Here is a 21,638-nt window from a genome sequence, read left to right on the forward strand (position 1 = left end):
TTTCCCCACTGACACCTGGCAGACTGAACGCAAGTTGACAATCTGCTCCTACATGGAATTGACATGAAGTTGGGGGGATATTGGTTCCCTGCAATGTCCCTACTCAGTGGCAATTTCCTATAGTCAAAAGGTTTTTTAGCTTCATACCAGATCTGTTAAATTATAGATTGTTGGTAGGAGAACATCCAAGGTTAAGTCTAAAATTAAACTATTAGGCTTAGGACTTTAGACCAATTACAATACGTTAGGGTCCTTTAATTCTTAATAATAGTGTGGAGACAATTAGGTCAAGGGCTTGTGAAGTTAGCATACATAAATATTATTGGTTTCTTGGTTAATATTTAAAAAAAAATCTTTTGTGGTTTATATTGTAAATGCTTTAAAAAGAAGTATCACCTGACCAAAAGTTGGAATTGTTTTATGTGATATGAACTGTGTTGAAAATGAAAAATAAAGTTAAAAAAAAAGAATACTCAGAATGACAATAAGAGTATGCCATTAGATTTGTCTAATGTAACTGAAAGTGGCATGTGTCCAGATGGAGTCTATGAAATGACTTATATCCAGCAATAAAATCAAGAGGCCTACCTAGGCCTGTCTAGTCACATGAATGCAAAACACATTTCATTGAAAAAGAAACAAACAAATGGCTGGATAACACAGCTGTCTAGAGAAATGGAGGGGTTTTCATCACCTGCCTATGTGCACATACACATACAAACAAATATATACATGCTATGTAGTGTTCTATAAGTTTTTATTTCATAATCTGGAGAAGAGACAAGTTAGTCATCAACTAGCCTTTATTAAGCACTCACTATGTGACAGGCCCTGTGCCAACCACTGGGAGTGCAAAGAAAGACCAATCCCTATGAAACCCCCAACATAGGGAGCAGAGCCAAGATGGCAGAGTACAAAGATAGACCTATAGAAGCTCCCCCCTGTCATAGCCCATAAAATACCTGTAAAAATGACTCTAAATAAATGCTAGAACAGCAGAAGCCATAAAACAACAGAGTGAAAGAGATTTCCAGCCCAAGACAGCCTGGAAGGCTGACAGGAAAGGTCTATTACACCTGGTTCAGAACAGACTGAAGCCCAGGGTGGGCCACACAGCATGGTAAGCACAGAACCAGAGCAGGCTTCAGGGCACCACCAGCCACAGCAGTTCCTAGATTGCTCAACCCACAAATGCCAAAGATAGCTTCAAAGGTCAGTGAGAAAGCTCTTTCACCTGGGTGAGAAGGGAACATGGTCTGGACCTGCCAGAAGCAGCTACTGCAGAAGCAGTTTCCATTTTTCTAGCCCTCAGTTTAAACACCCTGGGGGAACTGAGCAACTGATCTGAGTCTCAGCCCTCAGTGGCAGCCCTGGGATGAGGAGAAGTATGGGCTTGGTGGAGCTTGTGGAGGCTCTAGAGAGGGGATCCTGGGCAGAAGAGTGTTTGTGGCTGCTCGCAGGCCAGGAAGGGAGTAAACTCTTCTCCCTTGATTTTGCCACCTTGGAGGAACTGAGAATTTACAGGTCCCCAGAGTATACCCTCCTCTTGACAAAGGACTCAAAAGTCAAGTAACTGACTGAGAAAATGCCCAATAAAGGGGAAAAAAATAAGACTATAGAAGGCTACTTTCTTGATGAACAGATATTTTTTTCTATCCTTTTGGATGAGGAAGAACAATGCATACCATCAGAGGAAGACCTAAAACTCAAGGCTTCTGCATGCAAAACCTCCAAAATAAATATGCATGGTCTCAGGCCATGGAAGAGCTCAAAAAGGATTTTGAAAATCAAATAAGAGAGGTGGAAGAAAAATTGGGAAGAGAAATGCAAGAAAAGATGCAAGAAAATCATGAAAAACAAGTCAACAGCTTGCTAAAGGAGACGCAAAAAAATGCTGAAGAAAATAACACCTTTAAAAATGGGCTGATTCAATTGGCAAAATAGGTTCAAAAAGCCAAAGAGTAGAAGAATGCTTTAAAAATCAGAATTAGCTAAATGAAAAAGGAGGTTGAAAGGCTCACTGAAGAAAATAGTTCTTTAAAAATTAGAATGGAGCAGATGGAAGTCAATGACTTTACGAGAAACCAAGAAATTACCAAACAAAACCAAAAGAATGAAAAAGTAGAAGATAATGTGAAATATCTCATTGGAAAAACAACTGACCTGGAAAATAGATTCAGGAGAGACAATTTAAAAATTATGGGACTCCTTACAGTCATAATAATAGTAAAAAAGAGCCTAGACATCATCTTTTATGAAATTAGCAAGGAAAACTGCCTTGATATTCTAGAATCAGAGGGTAAAATAAATACTGAAAGAATCCATCTATCACCTGAAAGAGATTCAAAAGGAGAAACTCCTAGGAATATTGTAGCCAAATTCTGCAGTTCCCAGGTCAAGGAGAAAATATTGCAAGCAGCTAGAAAGAAACAATTTGAGTGTTGTGGAAATACAATCAGGATAACACAAGATCTAGCAGCTTCAACATTAAGGGATCGAAGGACTTGGAATATGATATTCCAGAAGTCAGAGGAACTAGGATTAAAACCAAAAGTCACCTACCCAGAAAAACTGAGCATAATACTTCAGGGAAAAAATGGTTATTCAATGAAATAGAGGACTTTCAAGTAGTCCTGATGAAAAGACCAGAGCTGAATAGAAAATTTGACTTTCAAACACAAGAATCAAGAGAAGCATGAAAAGGTAAACAGGAAATAGAAATCATAAAGGACTTAATAAAGCTGAACTGTTTACATTTCTACATGAAAAGATAATATTTGTAACTCAGTATTTGGGTAGTTGGAGGGGGTACACACACACACACACACACACAGAGCACAGGGTGAGTTGAATAGGAAGGGATGGTATCTAAAAAAATAAAATTAAGGGATGAGAGAGGAATATATTGGGAGGACAAAGCGAGAAATAGAATGAGGTAATTTTTTTTCTCATAAAAGATGCAAGAAAAAGTTTTTTCAGTGGAGGGGAGAAGGAGATAAGTGAGAAGGAAAAGGTGAAGCTTATTCTCATCACATTTGTCTTAAGGAGGGAATAAGATGCTTACTCAATTTGGTATGAAAATCTATCTTACATTACAGAAAAGTAGGGGAGAAGGGAATAAGTGGGGTAGGAGAATGACAGAAGGGAGGGCAAATGGGAGGAGGGAGTAATTAGAAGTAAACTCTTTTGGGGAGGGACAAGGTCAAAATAGAGAATATAATAAATGGGGGGGGCAGGATAGGATGGAGAGAAATGTAGTTAGTCTTATACAACATGTCTATTATGGAAATCTTTTGCAAAACTACACATATATAGCCTATATTGAATTGCTTGCCTTCTCAGTGGGGTTGGGTGGGGAGGGAGGAAGGGAGAGAAGTTGGAACTCAAAGTTTTAAGGAACGAATGTTGAGAATTGTTTTTGCATACAACTGGGAAATAAGAAATACAGGTAATGGGTATAAAAATCTATCTTGACCTACAAGAAAAGAGAGAAAATGGGGATAAGGGAAGGGAAGGGTGTGATAGAAGGGAGGACATATTGAGGGAAAGGGTAATCAGAATGTTCGGCATTTTGGTGTGGGGGGAGGGGAGAGATGGGGAGAAAATTTGGAACTCAAAATTTTGTGGAAATGCATGTTGAAAACTAAAAATAAATAAACATTAAAATAATTTTAAAAAGTAAAATGAGATGCTTAAATTACTCTTCATCTTGTGCCTCAGATCTTATATTAACAAAATGGAGACTAAATGACTTTTTTTTTTTTTTTTTTTAGTTTTATCACAAGACGAGAAAATAGAAAGATCCTTGTGAAGTGGGAATATTTGGGGCCTAGGGAACCTACCATTGTGCTGACTCACATAAGCCTCAGTAGGCCACTTGTTCACAAATATCCAGGCAGGAAAACATGAAATGAACCAAAAACATTACTAGTAACTCTTTATTGAACTATGTTCTTATTCCTGGATATTGGTGTTAGCATTAAGCAAAACCAATTTGATGCATTACAATATTTGGATGTGTTTGGCAACATTGCTATGATAAATGTCAGTGGAGATCTATGTTTTTGTCCTCTTGGAATGATAAAGTGAAAGGTCACGCATCCCCTAACCTAAAGTAATCCTTTCTTCCCTGATACCTCATTGTACAAGTTTAATTTTTTGTTGTTCTTCTGAACTGTATTCTCCTTAGATTTTAGACTCCTTGTTTTTCACCTATTCTTCCCAGGAAATGTAAAATGTATTTCATTAATAGTTTATAAGACTGTTTTATGTCTACAAAAGGGCCTGGTAAAGCACAAAACCCTAGGAAAATCTTTTACCTCACCATACCTCAGAGTAAGCCTGCTCTTATCTAAAAAAAAGAAGACAAATATAGAATACTGGTTTTTTTAGCTTGTCAGTGTTTGACACATCAAATGTTTCTAATGGAATAAGATAAGCCATAAAGATGGATTTAGCCAATAAAGCTGGTATATTAAATAGGAGTCAAGAGTTCAGCATTTTTAGAATTTGTTAAATGTGAGCTAAGGTCACTATTTAATATTGGATGGAGCCATCAGTGAGTGATGGTTATTTTACTAGGCCAAGTATATAATCTAGTCCAACATACCACATGACAGAGGCCATGCTGATAGAGATATATGAGGTCAGTGACTACAGTACCATCTGGATATGATAAAGTAGGAATTAATCTGCAATCCACCAGGGTCTTTCTGGGGTTCCAGCATTTATGACTAGAAAGAAATAACTTGCCATCACCCTGATGTCACATATTCATTGTGTTTTTTCTTCTCTTAACTCCAAATGGTTTCAAGTTATCTGTAAGGCAGAAAATCAGCTGAATTTCTATCTGTTTTTGAATCAATCATTCAAGAAACATTTATTTAATGATGATTGTAAGTCAGACATGGGGCATTATTTTATTAAATTTTATCTTGTGGAGGGAAGGAAGGAAAGAAAGAAGAAAAAAAGGAGTGAGGGAAGAAAAGAAGGAAGGAAGGAAGGAAGAGTGGGAATAAAAGTAAAATAAATTCCTAGATTGGTCTTATTCTACATCTTGAGTCTACCACCTTTTTATCAAGAGATAGGCAACATGTATCACCTTCAGTTCTTTGGAGCAGTGGTTTGTAATTGCATTGTTCAAAATTCTTAAGTCTTTCAAAGGTTTTCTTTTTTATCTTAATGTCATTGTTATCATATATATTGTCCTCCTTGTGTGATGATTCAACCCTTCATCAGTTCATGAAAGTTTTCTTGGGTTTCTCTAAGGCTATTCATTTTATCAATACTTGTTATAATGATATGCCATTATATGTATATTTCATAATTTGTTTAACTATTCCCATAAAGATGGGTATCCCTCATTTAGTTTTCAGTTTTTGACTACTACAAAAAGAGCTGGTATAAAAATTTCTGTACATATAGATCCTTTAACCACTTTCTTTAATCTCTTTGGTCTAGTGGCATTGCTGAGTTGAAGGTTACATACGTTTTTAGTGTATACTTCAGTGTACAATTTAGTGTGACTTCCAGAACAGCAGTAATAATTCACAGCTCCATCAGTAGTACATCAATGTGCCTGTTTTCCCACAGTCCTTCCAACATGTACCATTTTTACTTTGTGTCAATTTATCTAATTTGACAGATCTAAGGTAAAACCTTGGAATGTCTTTAATATACACCTTTCATTATTAGTGACAAACCATTTCTTATGATTATTTATAGTTTGCATTTCTTCTTTTATAAGCTACCTATTAGTATTCTTTGGCCATTTATTTATAACTCTTAACAATATACATTTTAATGAATTTTTACGCATGTTGAACATAAGACCTTGATAAGTGAAACTTGTTGCAAAGAGTTTTCCCTTAGTTTCCTGTTTACTTTTGAATTTTAACTTTATTGGTTTTGTTTTTGCAAAAGCTTTTACAATTTTTTCTAAAATCAAAATTCTACATTTTATCTTCTGTAATCTTCTCTGACCCTTACTAGGTCATAAATTCTTTCTCTTTCCATAAATCTAAAGATAGTTTCATTCTTGATCTTTTTTTTGCTTGTGATGATGTTTTATGCCTGTCATTTATCTAATTATAGTTTATGTTGTATGTATTGTTGTATATGTATGTTTGCATTATAAGTTATTGTCTACACTTAAATTTTACAATATTGAATTCAAATTTTCCCAGCAGTTTATGTTTATTTCTAGAACTTATGGGCGGGGGGGGGGTGGCCTTACCACAGTAGTTGGGGTCTTTGTGGTAATCAAATACTATGCTACTGTGTTCATTTGCTTTTGTATACCTGGTACTTAATCTGTTTTACTGATCAAACTCTATTTTTTTTAACCAGTACCAATAGTTTTGATAATTATGCGTTTGTAGCATAGCTTCAGATCCGGTACTATTTGGCCCCTTTCCTTTTCACTTTTTAAAAATTATTTGTCTTAAAATTATTGCCTGTTTATTCTTCTACATGATTTTATTGTCATTCTTCTAACTCTATAAAATAATTCTTTCAGAGACTGATGGGTGTACCATTAAATAATCAAATGGATTTAATAGCTAGTATGATCATAATTCAGATAGCACATTAAAGTTTGCAAGGCACATTATACGCATCATCCCATTTTATCCTCACAACAAACCTGTAGATTCATGTCATTATTATCCTTAGTTTACAGATGAGGAACCTGCAGCTTAGAGGGCTTCAGTGCTTACTTAGGCTTATTCAACTTGCAGGTATCTAAAGCAGGATTTAAGCCTGGTCTTACTGAGTCCAAGTCAAAGCTATTTCTACTTTGCTACCTGGCAAGTATTACGTAATATTGCTATTTTACTTGTATTAGCAGAGTCTATCCATGAACAATTCAGATTTCTTTAATTATGTAGGCCTCTTTATTTCTGCAGGGAGTGTTTTATAGTTTTACTCATATGTATATATATATATATATATATATATATATATATATATATATATATATATATATATATATATATATATATATATATATATATATATATATATATATATATAGTCCCAGAGTATGTTGTGCTAGATAGAATTCCAAATATTTTATATGTTATATAGTTTTTTTTTAATGTAATTTTTCTTTCTGTCCCTTCCTGGTAGTATTTGTTGGTAACTCATAGGACACTATGAGTCATTTTTTAAAAGTATAGCACTACACATACCCACACACACACGCACACATACACACACAATTCATTTTAATTCAATAATACTTCCATGATCTCATTGTTTTGGGAAAGCTCTAATGAATGTTCTGTGTCTTTAAGCAAAATGCTTTTTCCTCCTCTGTCCTTTGTTCTTCTCTGAGACGGTAAATAAATTATCTGATTTTCTTTATGGTATATGTTCTTTTCTAAACAGATGGTACTTGACTATCTCTAGGAATATACAAAATGTTTAATAATCCAAGACTTGGGTCTCCATTTAAAGAATTTTGGAAATCTTCTTTAATCAGGGAAAATTGATGGAAATATTTTGAATTCAACATATGAGAATATTCTTTTATCAGTTGATGAGATAAAAGTGATGATCCCAAGGCAGATTACCAGAAAAATGTTGTGATTCTTGAATTCAAGTTATATAATGTCTTTCATTTCTATAACTACAGGTTTTTCCCCCTCCCTCTCTGTCACCATCACTGTGTTTTTGGCATCTCTATTTTGGCCTTAGCCGTGTTGCTCTGGAGAAAAAGAGGACCCACTCCAATACAGATTCTCTTTCCTTTCCCATTTCTATTCAACTTGTTACTGCATCATTTTCCTTGCTTTTTTTTCCCCTTCCATTTCCCCACTTTTTGCTTTCTATTGGTATGTGTGCACTTTCCCCTGACAGTGTAGGACTCAAAATCCACTTTCCCAACTTTAAAATTAAATGGACTTTTCTTTCTGCTATAAATGGATTTTTTCTTTTATATACCTCAAAAAACCTATTGCAGTCCTAACTTTTAATAGCCTAAAACTGCACTAAGAATTTTGAAGTATCCTGTATCTCTTTCTCTCTCTCTCTCTCTGTCCCTCCCTCCCTCCCTCTCCCTCTCCCTTCCCTCCTTTCTTTTCCCCCTTTCTATCAACATGGCATAGTGGATAAGGCATTGGACTTGCAGTCCATTGAGATGGTGTGCATCTCATTTATATAAAATCACTTATTATGGTATAATAACTCTTAAACACAAAGCATTTATTTGACAATAATGTAAAAGCAAGAAAAATCATAAAATCATCTTTAATCACTATAAGGTAGATGCAGTAATGATCACTATAGAACTCTCAGCAAATAAACCTAAGTCACATTCTCTCATCACTGTAGTCCCAGGATTTGTGGACAATAATGAGCACTCATTTATAGAAACCTATAGCAGGGAGGCTCATAAATGAGGATAATTCTATGGGCTTACCACAACACACAATTCTGAACTCAAGACCTTGAAGTCCTTGGGTCCTTCAGCAACTACTTATCTATCCTCCATAAAGTAGCTTTTCTGTTCTATCCTCCCTTTCTGGTCTTTCCTGAAGGGCAAATAAATTTATCTTCTCTACTGGCACTGATAAAATGGTAGCAAACTCTTTTTGCCCTGAATTACTTTTTAAAAAGTCATTGAGAAAATGTTTTGCTACAGTACCAACATTCAGTATCCTTAAACCCAAGAACAGTTAAGTTCCTCAAGTTATTTCTCTAAGTCATGCAGACAAGGCTAAGCTGCCTTTTCCCTCAGCATGATCTTACATCATCTAGTTAATTCTTAGCACCTTATTATAGCAAAGCTGATGAAAAACCTGTTTTCCCTTTCTTTTTCTCCCTCTCAGACCACAGTGAGAGCAACCACATAGTTTTAATAGGTCTAACCTTTCTCAGTATTAAGGTAGCTCTTGAGGGCAATAGGATAAACCACAATGGAGTTCAAGTCATTTCCAGTGAGCTTCTGATCTTTTGCCAGCCAACCTGCAAACAGCCAGTACAGCAATTGAAGCCTTCGTATCAGGTGATAGGATAGACTGCCAGATTCTTCTCCTACCAGCTTCTTAACTGGGCATCATCACAGATAGGTTTTCTAATTTCCCTGTGCCTCAAATCAGAACTTCTGGATGGTCAATGATTTGTCTTTCTCTTATGACATAAAATTCACAAAATCTTTCCTTTATTTATAAAGACAACAGCCCTTCTTCGAGCCTCCTATCTTATCCAAACAATTATAAATTTTTTCCCTTTGTCAATTTTAAATTCTCAAAGTCTGAAAACAGTCAAATGTAAATTGGTTGAGGGGTCACAGCACCCAGTGATTGCTCTAAATTAGCAGGTCCTCTCATTGATCCAAGAGACAGTATTCTCTGTAGTCCTCCTAATTATGTCTCTTCTCATTTTAACAAGAAAAAAATGCATTTTTTTCATACTTAGTTTTGTTAATTTTTACGCCAAATATTCCTTTCCTCACCATTTTAGCAACCAAATTCTTCATGTTGAAAAGAGACAGTACTTTTCATCCTCTACAAGTTTAACATAAAAATTCTTTTTTCTCTGGCCCTTTCAACAGTGAAAGTGATCATATGTGAAAGAGACAGAGTCCTTACTCTTAGAAATTACACTCTAATGACACTGGGCAAGAAGATGGCATTGTAACCTTCTATCTATACTGTCACATTAATAATCTTCAAATAGTCTCTCCTAAATTAGTTTAAGTCTTTGCTTCTCTGGCTTACAAATCCCCCAAATCTTGTGAAGTAATGTAAGCTTGTGACTAATCTTTATAATTTGATGACTCATTTTTTTAAGTAAAAGGTATGTTAGAAGTTTGTATTAAATGAAGGTACATACAATAGAAATCAGAACATAATTAGCCAGTGACTCAAAATCTTAGACCAAAAGAATCTTTTTGTAGCTAATTAAAATTTAATTCTCTGATGAATTTGGAATATTAGTCATCTATTTCACAGTTTTTCTGCTTTTTCAGATGTGTTTTTAGTGAATTTACCTTTGAGAGATGGACATATTTATATGCCTCCTTATGACTGAATTAAAAGTTTATTCTATCAACATGTCACCATTTGTTTCACAAATAGCAAAATTTGCTTTTGAATACTTTTATTTTAATATTTAGTTTCCAAACCTGAATTTTCTTGTTTATTTTTTTCCATTTTGAAACAAGGTCAGTTTTGTTTTTATTAAACATATTATTCACAAAGATAAATGCATCATTCGGTGTATCCTCAAGCATGTTAGACACTTTCTAAACATATGAAATTCATGAAAATGTTTCATTGGATTTCATTTTAAGTTAAAAAGTTAAAATGAAAAGAATCATTTTTATTTCTTTGGCAAAGGAATTCCACATGCTCTTCAAACATAGATGAACAAAGTACATGGCATCCTGTGAGAGAAGACAGAAGTTCTTAGAGTTTGGGATACTGTGTCTATCTCCATGCACAATATAAGTGGAGGCTTAAAGACTGTAGTAAAAGCTTTGCTGTTTATCATATTGGTTAAACAGAAAATTCCAGTTAGTCAAAAGTTCTAATTAAGCCTTATTCCATATTGTCCCAGGAGGGCTTCCTATTTAGAGAAATGATTACTTTTTCTCCTAAGATCTATATGTAAAAGAAAGGGCAAAAAAACCCAACTTTACGCAGATGAAACAAGATTGTTTGCAAAATCCATATATGGAAGATATTAAAAAATTTTTATCCCCACATCATTGAGAAAAATGAAAACAACTTTTAGTAATCACAGTATTTGTTCTGGATTTGGATTCAGAGGATCTAGATTTAAATTCAGGTTCCATTAGTTACTACTAGCCTTGGGCAAGCTATATAATCCCTAAGGGGAAGGGTATTACAATGCTTAGAGAAGATAAGGAATGTAAAGCATTTTACAATTCTTAAAACACTGGATAAATTCAAATTATTCTTTTAAATTATTATAATTAGCATCCTCTTTTTTATTGTTGTTAGCCTTCACTCACCAGATCTCATCTGTTTCATTCCTTAAGCCTTCTGCTGCACTTCTGCTGAGCTCAAGGAATGTTTATAGGAAAATGTAGTAAGCAGTGTATTTTAACAATTTGGTTCTCTCTAAAAAAAAAAAAATATGTACACACTTTTAAATTTGATCTAGATTATAGTTATTTTCTCAAATCTAGACAATTCATAGAACAATAAACTAAATTCTCATTTGCCCACTTCTGAGGTATAAATGTGCAAATGCTCCCACTGAAAACTTAAAGATGAATTCTCCAAGTGGTTAGAACTCCAACATAACCCTGTTTATGGGCCCAATTTTCTCCTATATAAAACGAGATTGGAACTAGGTGACTTCTGAGGCCTTCTCTAGTTCTAAATCTGTACTTAGGTCTAACTGTTCTATTTGGTAAATTACCAAGTTCAAAAGTGATAATAAATAGTTTTGCCTTCTAGCTATCATTCACAATTATCAACCCATCCACATTCATCAATGGTCTATCAATCATCCTCTATTTCCACAGATTAAAAGAACTCTTCTTGTATCAATTGCTTTAGCATTCATAGTTAGCCTCAGTTTTAACCCTTGTGATACTATTCCTGCAAAAAAAAAAAATTATAGGGGTTATCTCCTCTGATCCTCACAATAATCTGGTGAGCTAGTTATATCATGCCCATTTGGAGGCCAAGGAAACTGAACCTCAAAGAAGTTAAGGTACTTTCCTCAAGTCACATAACTGGTCAATGTTGGAGCTAGCACATGAAGTCAGGTCTTGAGACTGCAAGTCCTATCATTCGTTCATACCATAATTTCATACTTTTTTGTATCATAAATGCCATTGAATGTTTAGTGAGGTCTATAAATCTCTTCCTAAAATAATGGTTTTAAATGCTTATAATAGAATACGTAGTATGACAAAGAAAACCAATTCTATTGATATATATATATATATATACATAAAATTGTCACAGGTTTTTCACGGTTGTCTTTGTATTTGTTCACAGATCCTAGGAAAAGTACTGGTGGTCTAGAGTTGGGATTTATCTTAGAGGATAAGATACAGTTTGACTTTTAGAACATCCTGGTTAGCAAAGCTAATCAATAATTTCAAGATTATAAAACCATCCTTTTTTTAATTTTATTCAATCACTAGAAAAAACTGTAACCATGAGCAGATAGTTACTATGTGAACATAAGAAATATGAGATTAAACATAAAATTTTGGACATGTCCAAATATAAAAATTGAATGAAATTCTTGTTATGACAGTATTGCTGTCAACTCATGGGGTTAATTTCTATCAGAACTAAAAAATGTTTTTGCATATTGAAGTGTCTCAATAACTGTTAGACTCAGAATGACCATTGTCACTGTACTTTGAAGAATGTGTGAGTCTAGCTATCACATCAAAGACATCTCTCCCTCTCCATACCAACCCTAAACAAACAAGAAAATATAAGGGACTCATTTGAGGTTAAGCAGAGATTAAATGTTTATAGTGGGGCAAGGATTTTTGTTCATTAAAGTCCTCTGAGTAACTTTCCCCAAGAAATATGTCATGTATTTCATAGTATCCCTAAGTTACCATGATGGAGTCTGGTTATGGAGCCAAACTTATGTGAGAATACAGAAGATATGAAATCTGTAAAGACAGACTTATAAAGGAAGAATAGGGTAGAAGAGGAGGAGGAGAAAAAAAATTATAAGGAAGAGGAGGAGGAGATAGAGGAGGAGAACAAGGGACACAGATACAATCTACCTCATCCCCTTAATCATACAGATGATTGGAGGACTACAGAGTTTAAACTTATTCATGATCATATAGGATGTAAATATTAGTGTTAGGATTGTATCCAGGTAATCTCATAACAGAGACTTGGACTTCATAGTATGAATATGTCTTCTAAGGAGTGTGCTGTACCTTCAAAAAGAGAGGGTAGATAGACCACTTCACTTGTCATTAATCAGGTATTATTAAGTATTTTCCTGGTTTCTGAATTTAAAATAATTGTGGAAAAACTGAAAAATTGAAACAAGAAAAATCAGCAAAAATGATTCAAAATATAAAAAACAGGTCCTGAGGAATGTGAAAGGAAATGGTATTGTTTAGTGTATAAAAGAGAAGGCTAAATAACTTTCAGATATGTGAAGAGCCATAGAAAGAAGGTATTTACCAGTTGTTCATTTCAATGGTGTCTAACAAGGATAAATGGTCTTATGTGGAAGGGATCTTGGTTTGACAAAAGAAAGATCCCTACTCAAAAAGATGATTGAATTATTTAGAATATTGAATCAAGTTATAGCATTTCCCTTTCTGGAAGTCTTTAAATCTTAGTTAAATTTGGATGATCATATGTTTTATGCACACTGCTCCCTAAGTGTCGGTACTTGATCTCTAATGTCCTCTCCAGGAATTTGGTGACGTGATTCTGTGGAAGAGATCCCTAAAAACAGAGGTTACTCCCTTTTGTGCAATCCCTTGGAGGGGAAGAATAGTTATGGAACAGTATTAAAGTTCTGCCCATCTGATTGCAATTTTTTTCTTTTATAAAATTTTAAAAAATAGTCTGGGAATTAGTTGAAGCGGAGAGCATTAGTTCCCCTCTAACTGTTAGCAAAAGCTTAATATTTTAAGCCCAGTAAAATAGAAGTACTATATTAAGGTGACTCAGATCTTTTATTTTCATTTTCAGCTGTAGTTGGAAATAAAAATAAAGTTATGGATACAGTCTATTAAGTCTCTTTAATCTTTGTTTATTCTTCAAGTGAGATGATATTTGTAAAGTTCATCGCCTGGACCATAACAGGTGCAATATAAATGCTTGCTGTTCTTATTATTTTATTAATTACAAATAGAAATTTCATTCATGAACTACCTTATCTAGGAGAACTTCAGAACACTGTATTAGAAACACACACATAATATCTTCTTTCTTATACATGGACTTAATACGGTAGAATTAAATAGTTAGAACCAATCAGTGAAAGGCCATTCATAAAAGAATCATGTGGAGTAAACTGGAAGTATAATTTATTTCCCACCAATAATGATTAGCCCAGTTGGTAGTATCATGACCACATGATATCCAAATCCAGCTAACATGTGGTTTGACTTTATCATACTTTCCCCAATACTCTAGAAGTATTTTGATCTCCTCTAGAGTAACACATTTTAGAAAGAATATTGATAAGTTGAAGATCACCCGGAGAAAGGCAACCAGTGTGAGATTAGGTCATGTGACATTTAATTGGAGGAAATAGGGATGTTTAACTTGGAGAAAAAAAGACCTTGTGACAGCATGATGGTCTTCTTCAAGTACTTTAAGGGTTCTCATATCAAATTAAGATTGGGATTTGTTCCACTTAGCTCCAGAGCATAGAACTAGGAGTGACAGGTGACTATTGATAGGGGAAAAATATCTTTATGCAAGGAAATCTTTTTTAACAGTTAAAACTCTGCAAAAGTGTTATGCTTTAGGTGATAGTGGATTTTCTTTCACTAGGGATTTTCAAACATAGGCTAGATCGCCCCTTATTTATATTGTAGGGGAAATTCTTATTCAGATACAGATTGGACTAGATAGCCTTTGAAGTCTTTTCCAACTCTGAGATTCTGATTCTTCTCTGATTTTATCATAAGACAAGAGAGTCTGGATGTATTAGTGAAAATCATAATCACTGTTGAGGCTAGCAAGAACTCAGAGCACTATCATAAATATCAGTGTAAACGCAAACATAGAAATAAATATTGATAATATATATAAATCTATATGTGTATATATATACATTGTACATATATAGATACCTATAGCTACAAATATAAATAATGTATATATGTGTAAGTATATATGTATAGAGAGAGAGAGAGAGAGAGAGAGAGCATATATATAGACGTAGGTATAGAGATTAGCTGTGGTTTAGTTATTTCAGTCATGTCCAATTCTTTGTGATCCATTCTGGGGTTTTCTTGTCAAAGATACTAGAGTGGTTTGCCATTTCCTTCTCTAGTTCATTTTTACAGATAAGGAAACTGAGGTAAACAGGATTAAGTGACTTATCCAAGGTCCCACAGGCAGTGTCTGAGGCCAGATTTGAATTGAGGAAGATGAGTCTTCTAGACTTCAGGCTCTGCACTCTATCCACTGTGCACCTAGCTGCCTTAGATATAGATAGACATCTTTATGAGAGAGTTAACGACATGATCTAGGTATAGAAAAGTCAAAATTACGTGAATACTTTTTAATGGAAGATAGAAACAGAGCTAATAGAGGTTAAGTATATCCTCATGGCTTACCCTGTAACCTCTCCCTTGCCTGTACCAATGGCACCACTAACACTAAATCAGTAAGCAAGCTGTGTCCATGTGTGAACATGAAAGTCAAAAATTTTATTGAAATAATGACTTTCAGACAGATCAACCCATTTGAATCTCACTGCTCCATGGATAGACTGTCTTTGCCAATTTGATCAGTTGTCACCACTACTGTTGTGTAGATGCAGGATTGAACTCATAACAGATCATTCAAACCCAGTGGACAGCATACAAAGTGACAAAATCATGTACATGCCAAGAGTGCAGTGGTCCACCCTTGTGAAAAACTTTAAGAACCTAATTGTCCTGGTGGTTGAATCACTTTAGAAACTATACAAACCATGTCAAATCATTGGATTTCCACTTAGCACATTGACTTACTAATTTGCCAAATCATTCTCTAGAAGCCAGGGGAAAAAAGTGATTGTAGGTAGCTTCCAAAGGCAACTAATTTACTCTCAGATGGTGCTTTTCCAGACTTGGAAAACCTGAGTCAGAGATATGATTCAAACACAAAAAATAACCTCATAGAGTCAAAATGTTAGAGATGAAACTGCCATGGAAGACATCCAGGCCAACCCTTCATTTTATAGAGGAGGATGTGTAAGCCTAGAGAATTTAAATGGTTTACCCAAGGTCATACAAGTAAGGGAGAGAATCAGTATTTGAACCAAGGACCTTTATTGAAGTTTATTTTTAATGTTATTTATTTATGCCTTTAAAAAAAAGAAATTTGAAATCCCCAATTAAGAAGATTGGACACCAAAAATGGCAGAATAAGTAGAATTAGCAATATTCTTAAATGGACTATTTTTCGGTACTTTTTTAACTGAACCTGTGATTTCATTAGTCTATGGAAATTCCACTGAGGGATCTCCTTCTATCAATGTAGATTTATCAGGTATTCTATGACTTATAGTCTTTCTCTCCCTCCCACCCTCCCTCCCTCTCTCTGTCTCTCTCTCTTTTTCTCTGTGCATGTGTGTGTGCATATATGTGTATATATATATATGTATACATATATTCACACATACATATAGGCATATATATGTTTTTTTATTTTTATTTTTATATTTTATTTTTTCCTCAATGATATTTAAAAACAATTTTAACATTTTTTTTAAAAAAATAATTCCAAATTCTCTACCTCTCCTCCCCCCAGTTAAGACATCATGCAATTTTATATAGGTTACACATATGTAGTCATGCAAAACATGTTTCCTTATTAGTCATGTTGTTAAAGAAAGCACAGACAAAAAGAAAAACGTTAAAGGAAAAGTGTGCTTCATTCGGCATTCAGACTTAATCATTTCTTTCTATGAAGATGGATAGCATTTTTCATTAGAAGTCCTTTGGAACTGCCTTGTTTCATTGTGTTGCTGAGAATAGCTAATTCATTCACAGTTGATCATCATACAATATTGGTATTAAAGTGTACAGTGTTCTGCTAGTTTTTCTTATTTCACTTTGCACCAGTTCAAGAGGTATTTCCAAGTTTTTCTGAGAGCATCATATTCTGTATTCTATATATTCTTATAATACCAAAATAGTGTTCCATCACAATCCTATAACATGGTCAGCCATTTCCTAATTGATGAGCATCTCCTCAATTTCCAGTTTTCTGTCACCACTAAAGAACCTGCTATGATTATTTTTCTACACATAGGTCCTTTTCCTCTTTGTTTTTTATCTCTTTGAGATTAGGGTTAGGGTGAGGGTTAGACCTAGTATTTTTATAGCCTTTTGTGCATAGTTCCAAATTGTTCTCCAAAATGGTTGAATCAATTCAGAATTCCACTAATAGTGCATTCATGTTTCAATTTTCCCACACCCTCTGCTCTCTAGCATTTGACGTTTTCCTTTTCTATCATATCAGTCAATCTAACAGGTGTGAGGTGGTACTCAGAGTTGTTTTAATTTTCGTTTCCAAAAGAGAATTAATTTAGAGCATTTTTCATATGATTATGGATAGCTTTGATTTCTTTGTCCAAAAGCTGCCTATTCATATTTTTGACCACTTTATAACTGATACTCTTAAAGAGATTCCTATTACCTGGAGCACTAGGAGGTTAAATGAATACTCTGGATCATACAGTCAGTATCCATCAGAAGCTGAATTTGAACCCAGGTCTTTTTAATGGCTATCTCTGTTTCCATCCATTGATGTAGGAACAAGAATATTCTGTAGTGTTTTAATAATGGATATTATAATAGTTGGCACATCTTCTTTGATATAATTTTGTTTTGTTCTTTTGTCCTAGGCCCTGTCACAACACTGCCAACGTACTGTGAGGCTGATCAGTTCCCCTGTGTTTATGTACCCCAGTGTGTGCCGCTGTCTGGAAAATGTAATGGGCAGGAAGATTGTATGGATGGAACTGATGAGTTGGATTGTCCTACCAGGTCTCCTGCTCAAACCTGTGGCAAAATGGAGTTTCAGTGTTCAGCAAATGAATGCATTCCATCCCTCTTGCTTTGTGATGGAGTACCAGACTGCCAGTTTAATGAAGATGAATCTACCTGCTGTAAGTCACTTTGTTCCACTACTAAAAAATGATCAAGAAAAATTGACAGATGCAATAAAAATTCCTGTAGTTTAACATGAGTGAACTATCAATTGTGTATACATAGATGTGTGTGTTGTATAAACATGGACACATACATATATTATATATATAAATATATGTATAAAATTGTTTGTATGTGTGTATAGATATATATTGATATGTGTGTACACATGTATATACATATACATATATACACATGCACACACACATATATATGTATATATGGTATGCACATATATACATATATGTATGTGTGTGTGAACATATCTAATTTTTCCCAAGAAAAGGATGACTAGCACATCCCTAACTACTCCGAAGAACTTCTTTCCTCTGGTATTAGAACAATCTATTATAATCTTAAAATTTATATATGGGAAAATGCACTCACTCGGGTGAATTTTGGTCATTTTTAAGATTGTGGACAGATATGATAGGGTTTAGATTGTCCAATGAGGACAGTATGTTAGGGAAATGATTCCTTTATGCCTCAGGGTTACATGGCCAAACCAGTGGGCCATAAACAATAATTATCAGTTTGGAAATAAAAGCAAAATAATAAATGTATGGAGAGAGTTGTAAGACCTGGACCTTTGACATAAAAAAAGAATTAAGGCAAAACTAGCCAAGTGCTATCATAAGAAATCATATTTTATTGGAGATTTAATAATATTATGTGTGCCTATTAGACATGGAGGAAATAGGTTGGTGGGTGGGAAAGATCGTGGTAATAATCCTTAAATTAATCAAGAAATTATGGAGATTTCTGAAGCACTAGACCTGAAGGTAGGAATCAAACACAGTCTAAAATACAATGGCTGTGTGATCTGGGGTATGTCACTTGACCTCCATCCATCTCAGTTTCCTTAACTAAAAAAGGTGAATAATAATAGCACTCATTCCCTAGGCTTGTTGTGAAAATCAAATGAGATAATATCTATAAAGTATATTGCACTGTTCCTGGCACAAAGTTGGCACCTAACAAATACTTGTTCCCTCCTTCCTTCTTCTTTTCTGTCAAAAGATGCTTCAGGAATAGGAGATTTAAGAGTATTAGCCGTGTGTTTGAGGGAAAGACTGACATGATAATGTAAACATGACATGCTAGTGGCAAATGAGAACAAAGGACAAAGCAATTAAAATGAGAAGGATTTCAGTGAAGCCACTGAGGCAAATACCTTGGAGATTTGGTGGGTTCAGTTTTAGACCAACATAATAAAGTGAGGGAGATGGATCTTTTGGTTTCTTAGTGCATACAAAAGTTATGCTTACACCATACTGTGTACTATTAAACGTACAATAGTATTATGTCTAAAAAATGCATATACCTCAATTAAAAAATGCTTCATTGCTAAAAACTCGTTATCATCTGAGCCTTTGATGAGGCTTTTAATAAAAAGGTGAAGGGTTTTGCCTCAGTGTCGATGGCTGCTGACTCATCAGGTTGGTGGTCGCTAGAGGTTGGGGTAGCTGTGGAAATTTCTTAAAATATGATGACAATGAAGTTTGTTGCATTGATTGACTCTTCCTTTCGCTTGAACAGTTGAGGCCATTGTAGAGTGACTAATTGGCTTAATTTCAAAGACAGGGAGAAGGATGGAGAATGACAGATCAGTGGAGCTGCAGAACACATTTATTTATCCATTAAGCTCACTGTCTTATATGGATGTAGTCTGTGGTTCCCCAAAATCATTACATCTAAGATCACTTATCACAGATCATCATAATAGATATGATAATGAAAAAAATTTCAATATTGTGAGAATTACCAAAGTGTGACACAGCGACATGATGTAAACGCACGCTGTTGGAAAAATGATACCAACAGACTTGATTGCTACAAGGTTGCCACAGATCTTCAGTTTATAAAAAATGCAATATGATGAAATATAATAAAACAAGGCATGGTGATGTAGGATTATTCAATCACTTAATCAGTAAGCATTATATCCGTAAGTTAATCAGTAAGTGATCATTAAGTACACCTACAGTACTTTAACACTTTTGAGAAGCCCAATGAATGGAAAGCTCAGGACAAGAATCACGGAATTGAGATGGAGATATTGGAAGATTAGTAAATGTTAGCTCAGTAGTAGGAGGAGGCCTCAAATTTCTCAAGAATTGGCAAGGAAAATTTGTCCATAGTTTTCTTTGAAGTCCTTGTCCTTAGCATTGGTATTCAGTACAAGACATTGTTTTTATAAGGAAGACAATGACTATATCTCCGTATTTGCAACCTAAATTTGTTTTTTTTCCAGTGTGCATTTAGTTTTGTCTAATTTGTTTTTATAAACTGTTATAAAATTTTTTTACAAAATATCGTAAAGTTACATAATTTATTTCATAATACATTTAGTTTTATAAAAACTTGCTATATTCGCTTAAAGACAAAGATAAAAAAAGGCAATAGTATGGTAGACTGAACGAATGGAACAGCTGCTAGCCACTAAGTTACTTTGCTCCAACAAGTGCTTGAATTTGGCTTTGAGACACCATTGATTTCACATTCCAAGAGGAACTGCATATTGTGGACAAAACAGAAGGCTCTTTATAGAGCATAGGAAATGTATTGTTGTCTCACAAGAGGGTTACCATAACGCATTTGATAGAAAATAACTAATTTCTGGATTAGCTGGAGATGGAACAAATACTTGTTCAACATAGCTGTTATGGTGAGATGGGAGGTGTTTTTTTAATGATAAATAATCTCATGCTATATTGCCTAGAGAGAGAGCTACATAGTGATATGTATCTTGACACATAGTCATATAGAATGATAGAGTAAAAAATGATCATATGATGAACAGAGTCTTTCTACACATGGAAATAGCAGTTCTTCTTGATCAGGGAAGGGGTTTTGAGGCCAGAGAATGACTCAAGGTCATAGACAGTTACAGAAATCCATTCCTCGTATGAGCATTAGCAAGAGTTTAAAGGTCTTTTATTCAACAAAAAAAAAATTTCAAGCTCTTAGACTTTGGAGAATGGGCCTTCATTCTTTTAAAATGAATTCATATTATAAGGTTATTTTTCTGCAATAAAATTTTTGTAGTTTAAAAAGATTCCCTCCAAGCTCTTAGAATAACTCTAAATCCCAAATATAAATAAAAGTTCCCATTTGACTACAAATAGAATTTGTAGAATATTAAAACAGGAAGGAATTTAGAAAATTATCATAATCTAATACAAGCTCCTTGTTTTATAGGTGAAGGAAGGGTACCTTGAGTGATAAAGTGACTTGACTTTGGGTCTTTTGAATCCAAGTCAGCAATTCTTTTCACTACTGTTCTTTTCTTTTCCTAAGGGTCATAATGTCATAAGTCTGAATGGATGTGGTTTTAGGAACTCTCTAATAGATGTAAGAACTGAGTCTCAGAGAATGAATGACAGCATATATTAAGTGTTTACTGTATACTGAGATTTGCTAGGGATACAAAAGTACAAAAGCTTCACTCTCCTCTAACGAAGGAGATGGCATCCATAGGGTAGAAATTAAATGAGAGCTCAGGTCTTCTGATTCCAAATTGAAACGTGGCCATGATGTTGGAATTTAAAAACCTTTGTGACAAGGAATTTTTACATTTAGAAAGTCTAGTTCATTGATCTCCCCTTCCCTGTTCTAACAATTTGCTCTGCTACTTGTTCCAATACAAATTTAGTCTATGACTTTGGAAAAGTCATTTTCTTGATCTGGGCCTGAGTTTGTTCAACTATCATTTGAGAGGGTTAAAATAAACAGGCTCTGAGGTTTCTTCCGGCTCTAATATCTTGTGATCTACGATCTA

At 34.4% G+C, this 21,638-nt stretch overlaps 1 protein-coding gene across 4 annotated transcripts in view; it reads left to right on the forward strand.

Annotated features, from left to right (window-relative positions):
- Nucleotides 1-21,638, forward strand: part of MALRD1 (MAM and LDL receptor class A domain containing 1) — a 1,140,778-nt gene that overhangs the window by 978,634 nt on the left and 140,506 nt on the right. For all 4 annotated transcript variants that reach the window (XR_011976660.1, XM_072651641.1, XM_072651639.1 and 1 more), the window contains one exon: nt 17,551-17,814. Coding sequence is in view for 3 of the 4 variants with exons in the window: in XM_072651641.1 (XP_072507742.1) it covers nt 17,551-17,814 (264 nt within the window). In the remaining variant the exon portion in view is untranslated. The remainder of the gene's footprint in view (nt 1-17,550; nt 17,815-21,638) is intronic.

The sequence above is a fragment of the Notamacropus eugenii genome, chromosome 3 (genome assembly GCF_028372415.1).
Source record: "Notamacropus eugenii isolate mMacEug1 chromosome 3, mMacEug1.pri_v2, whole genome shotgun sequence".
Lineage (NCBI taxonomy): Eukaryota > Metazoa > Chordata > Mammalia > Diprotodontia > Macropodidae > Notamacropus > Notamacropus eugenii.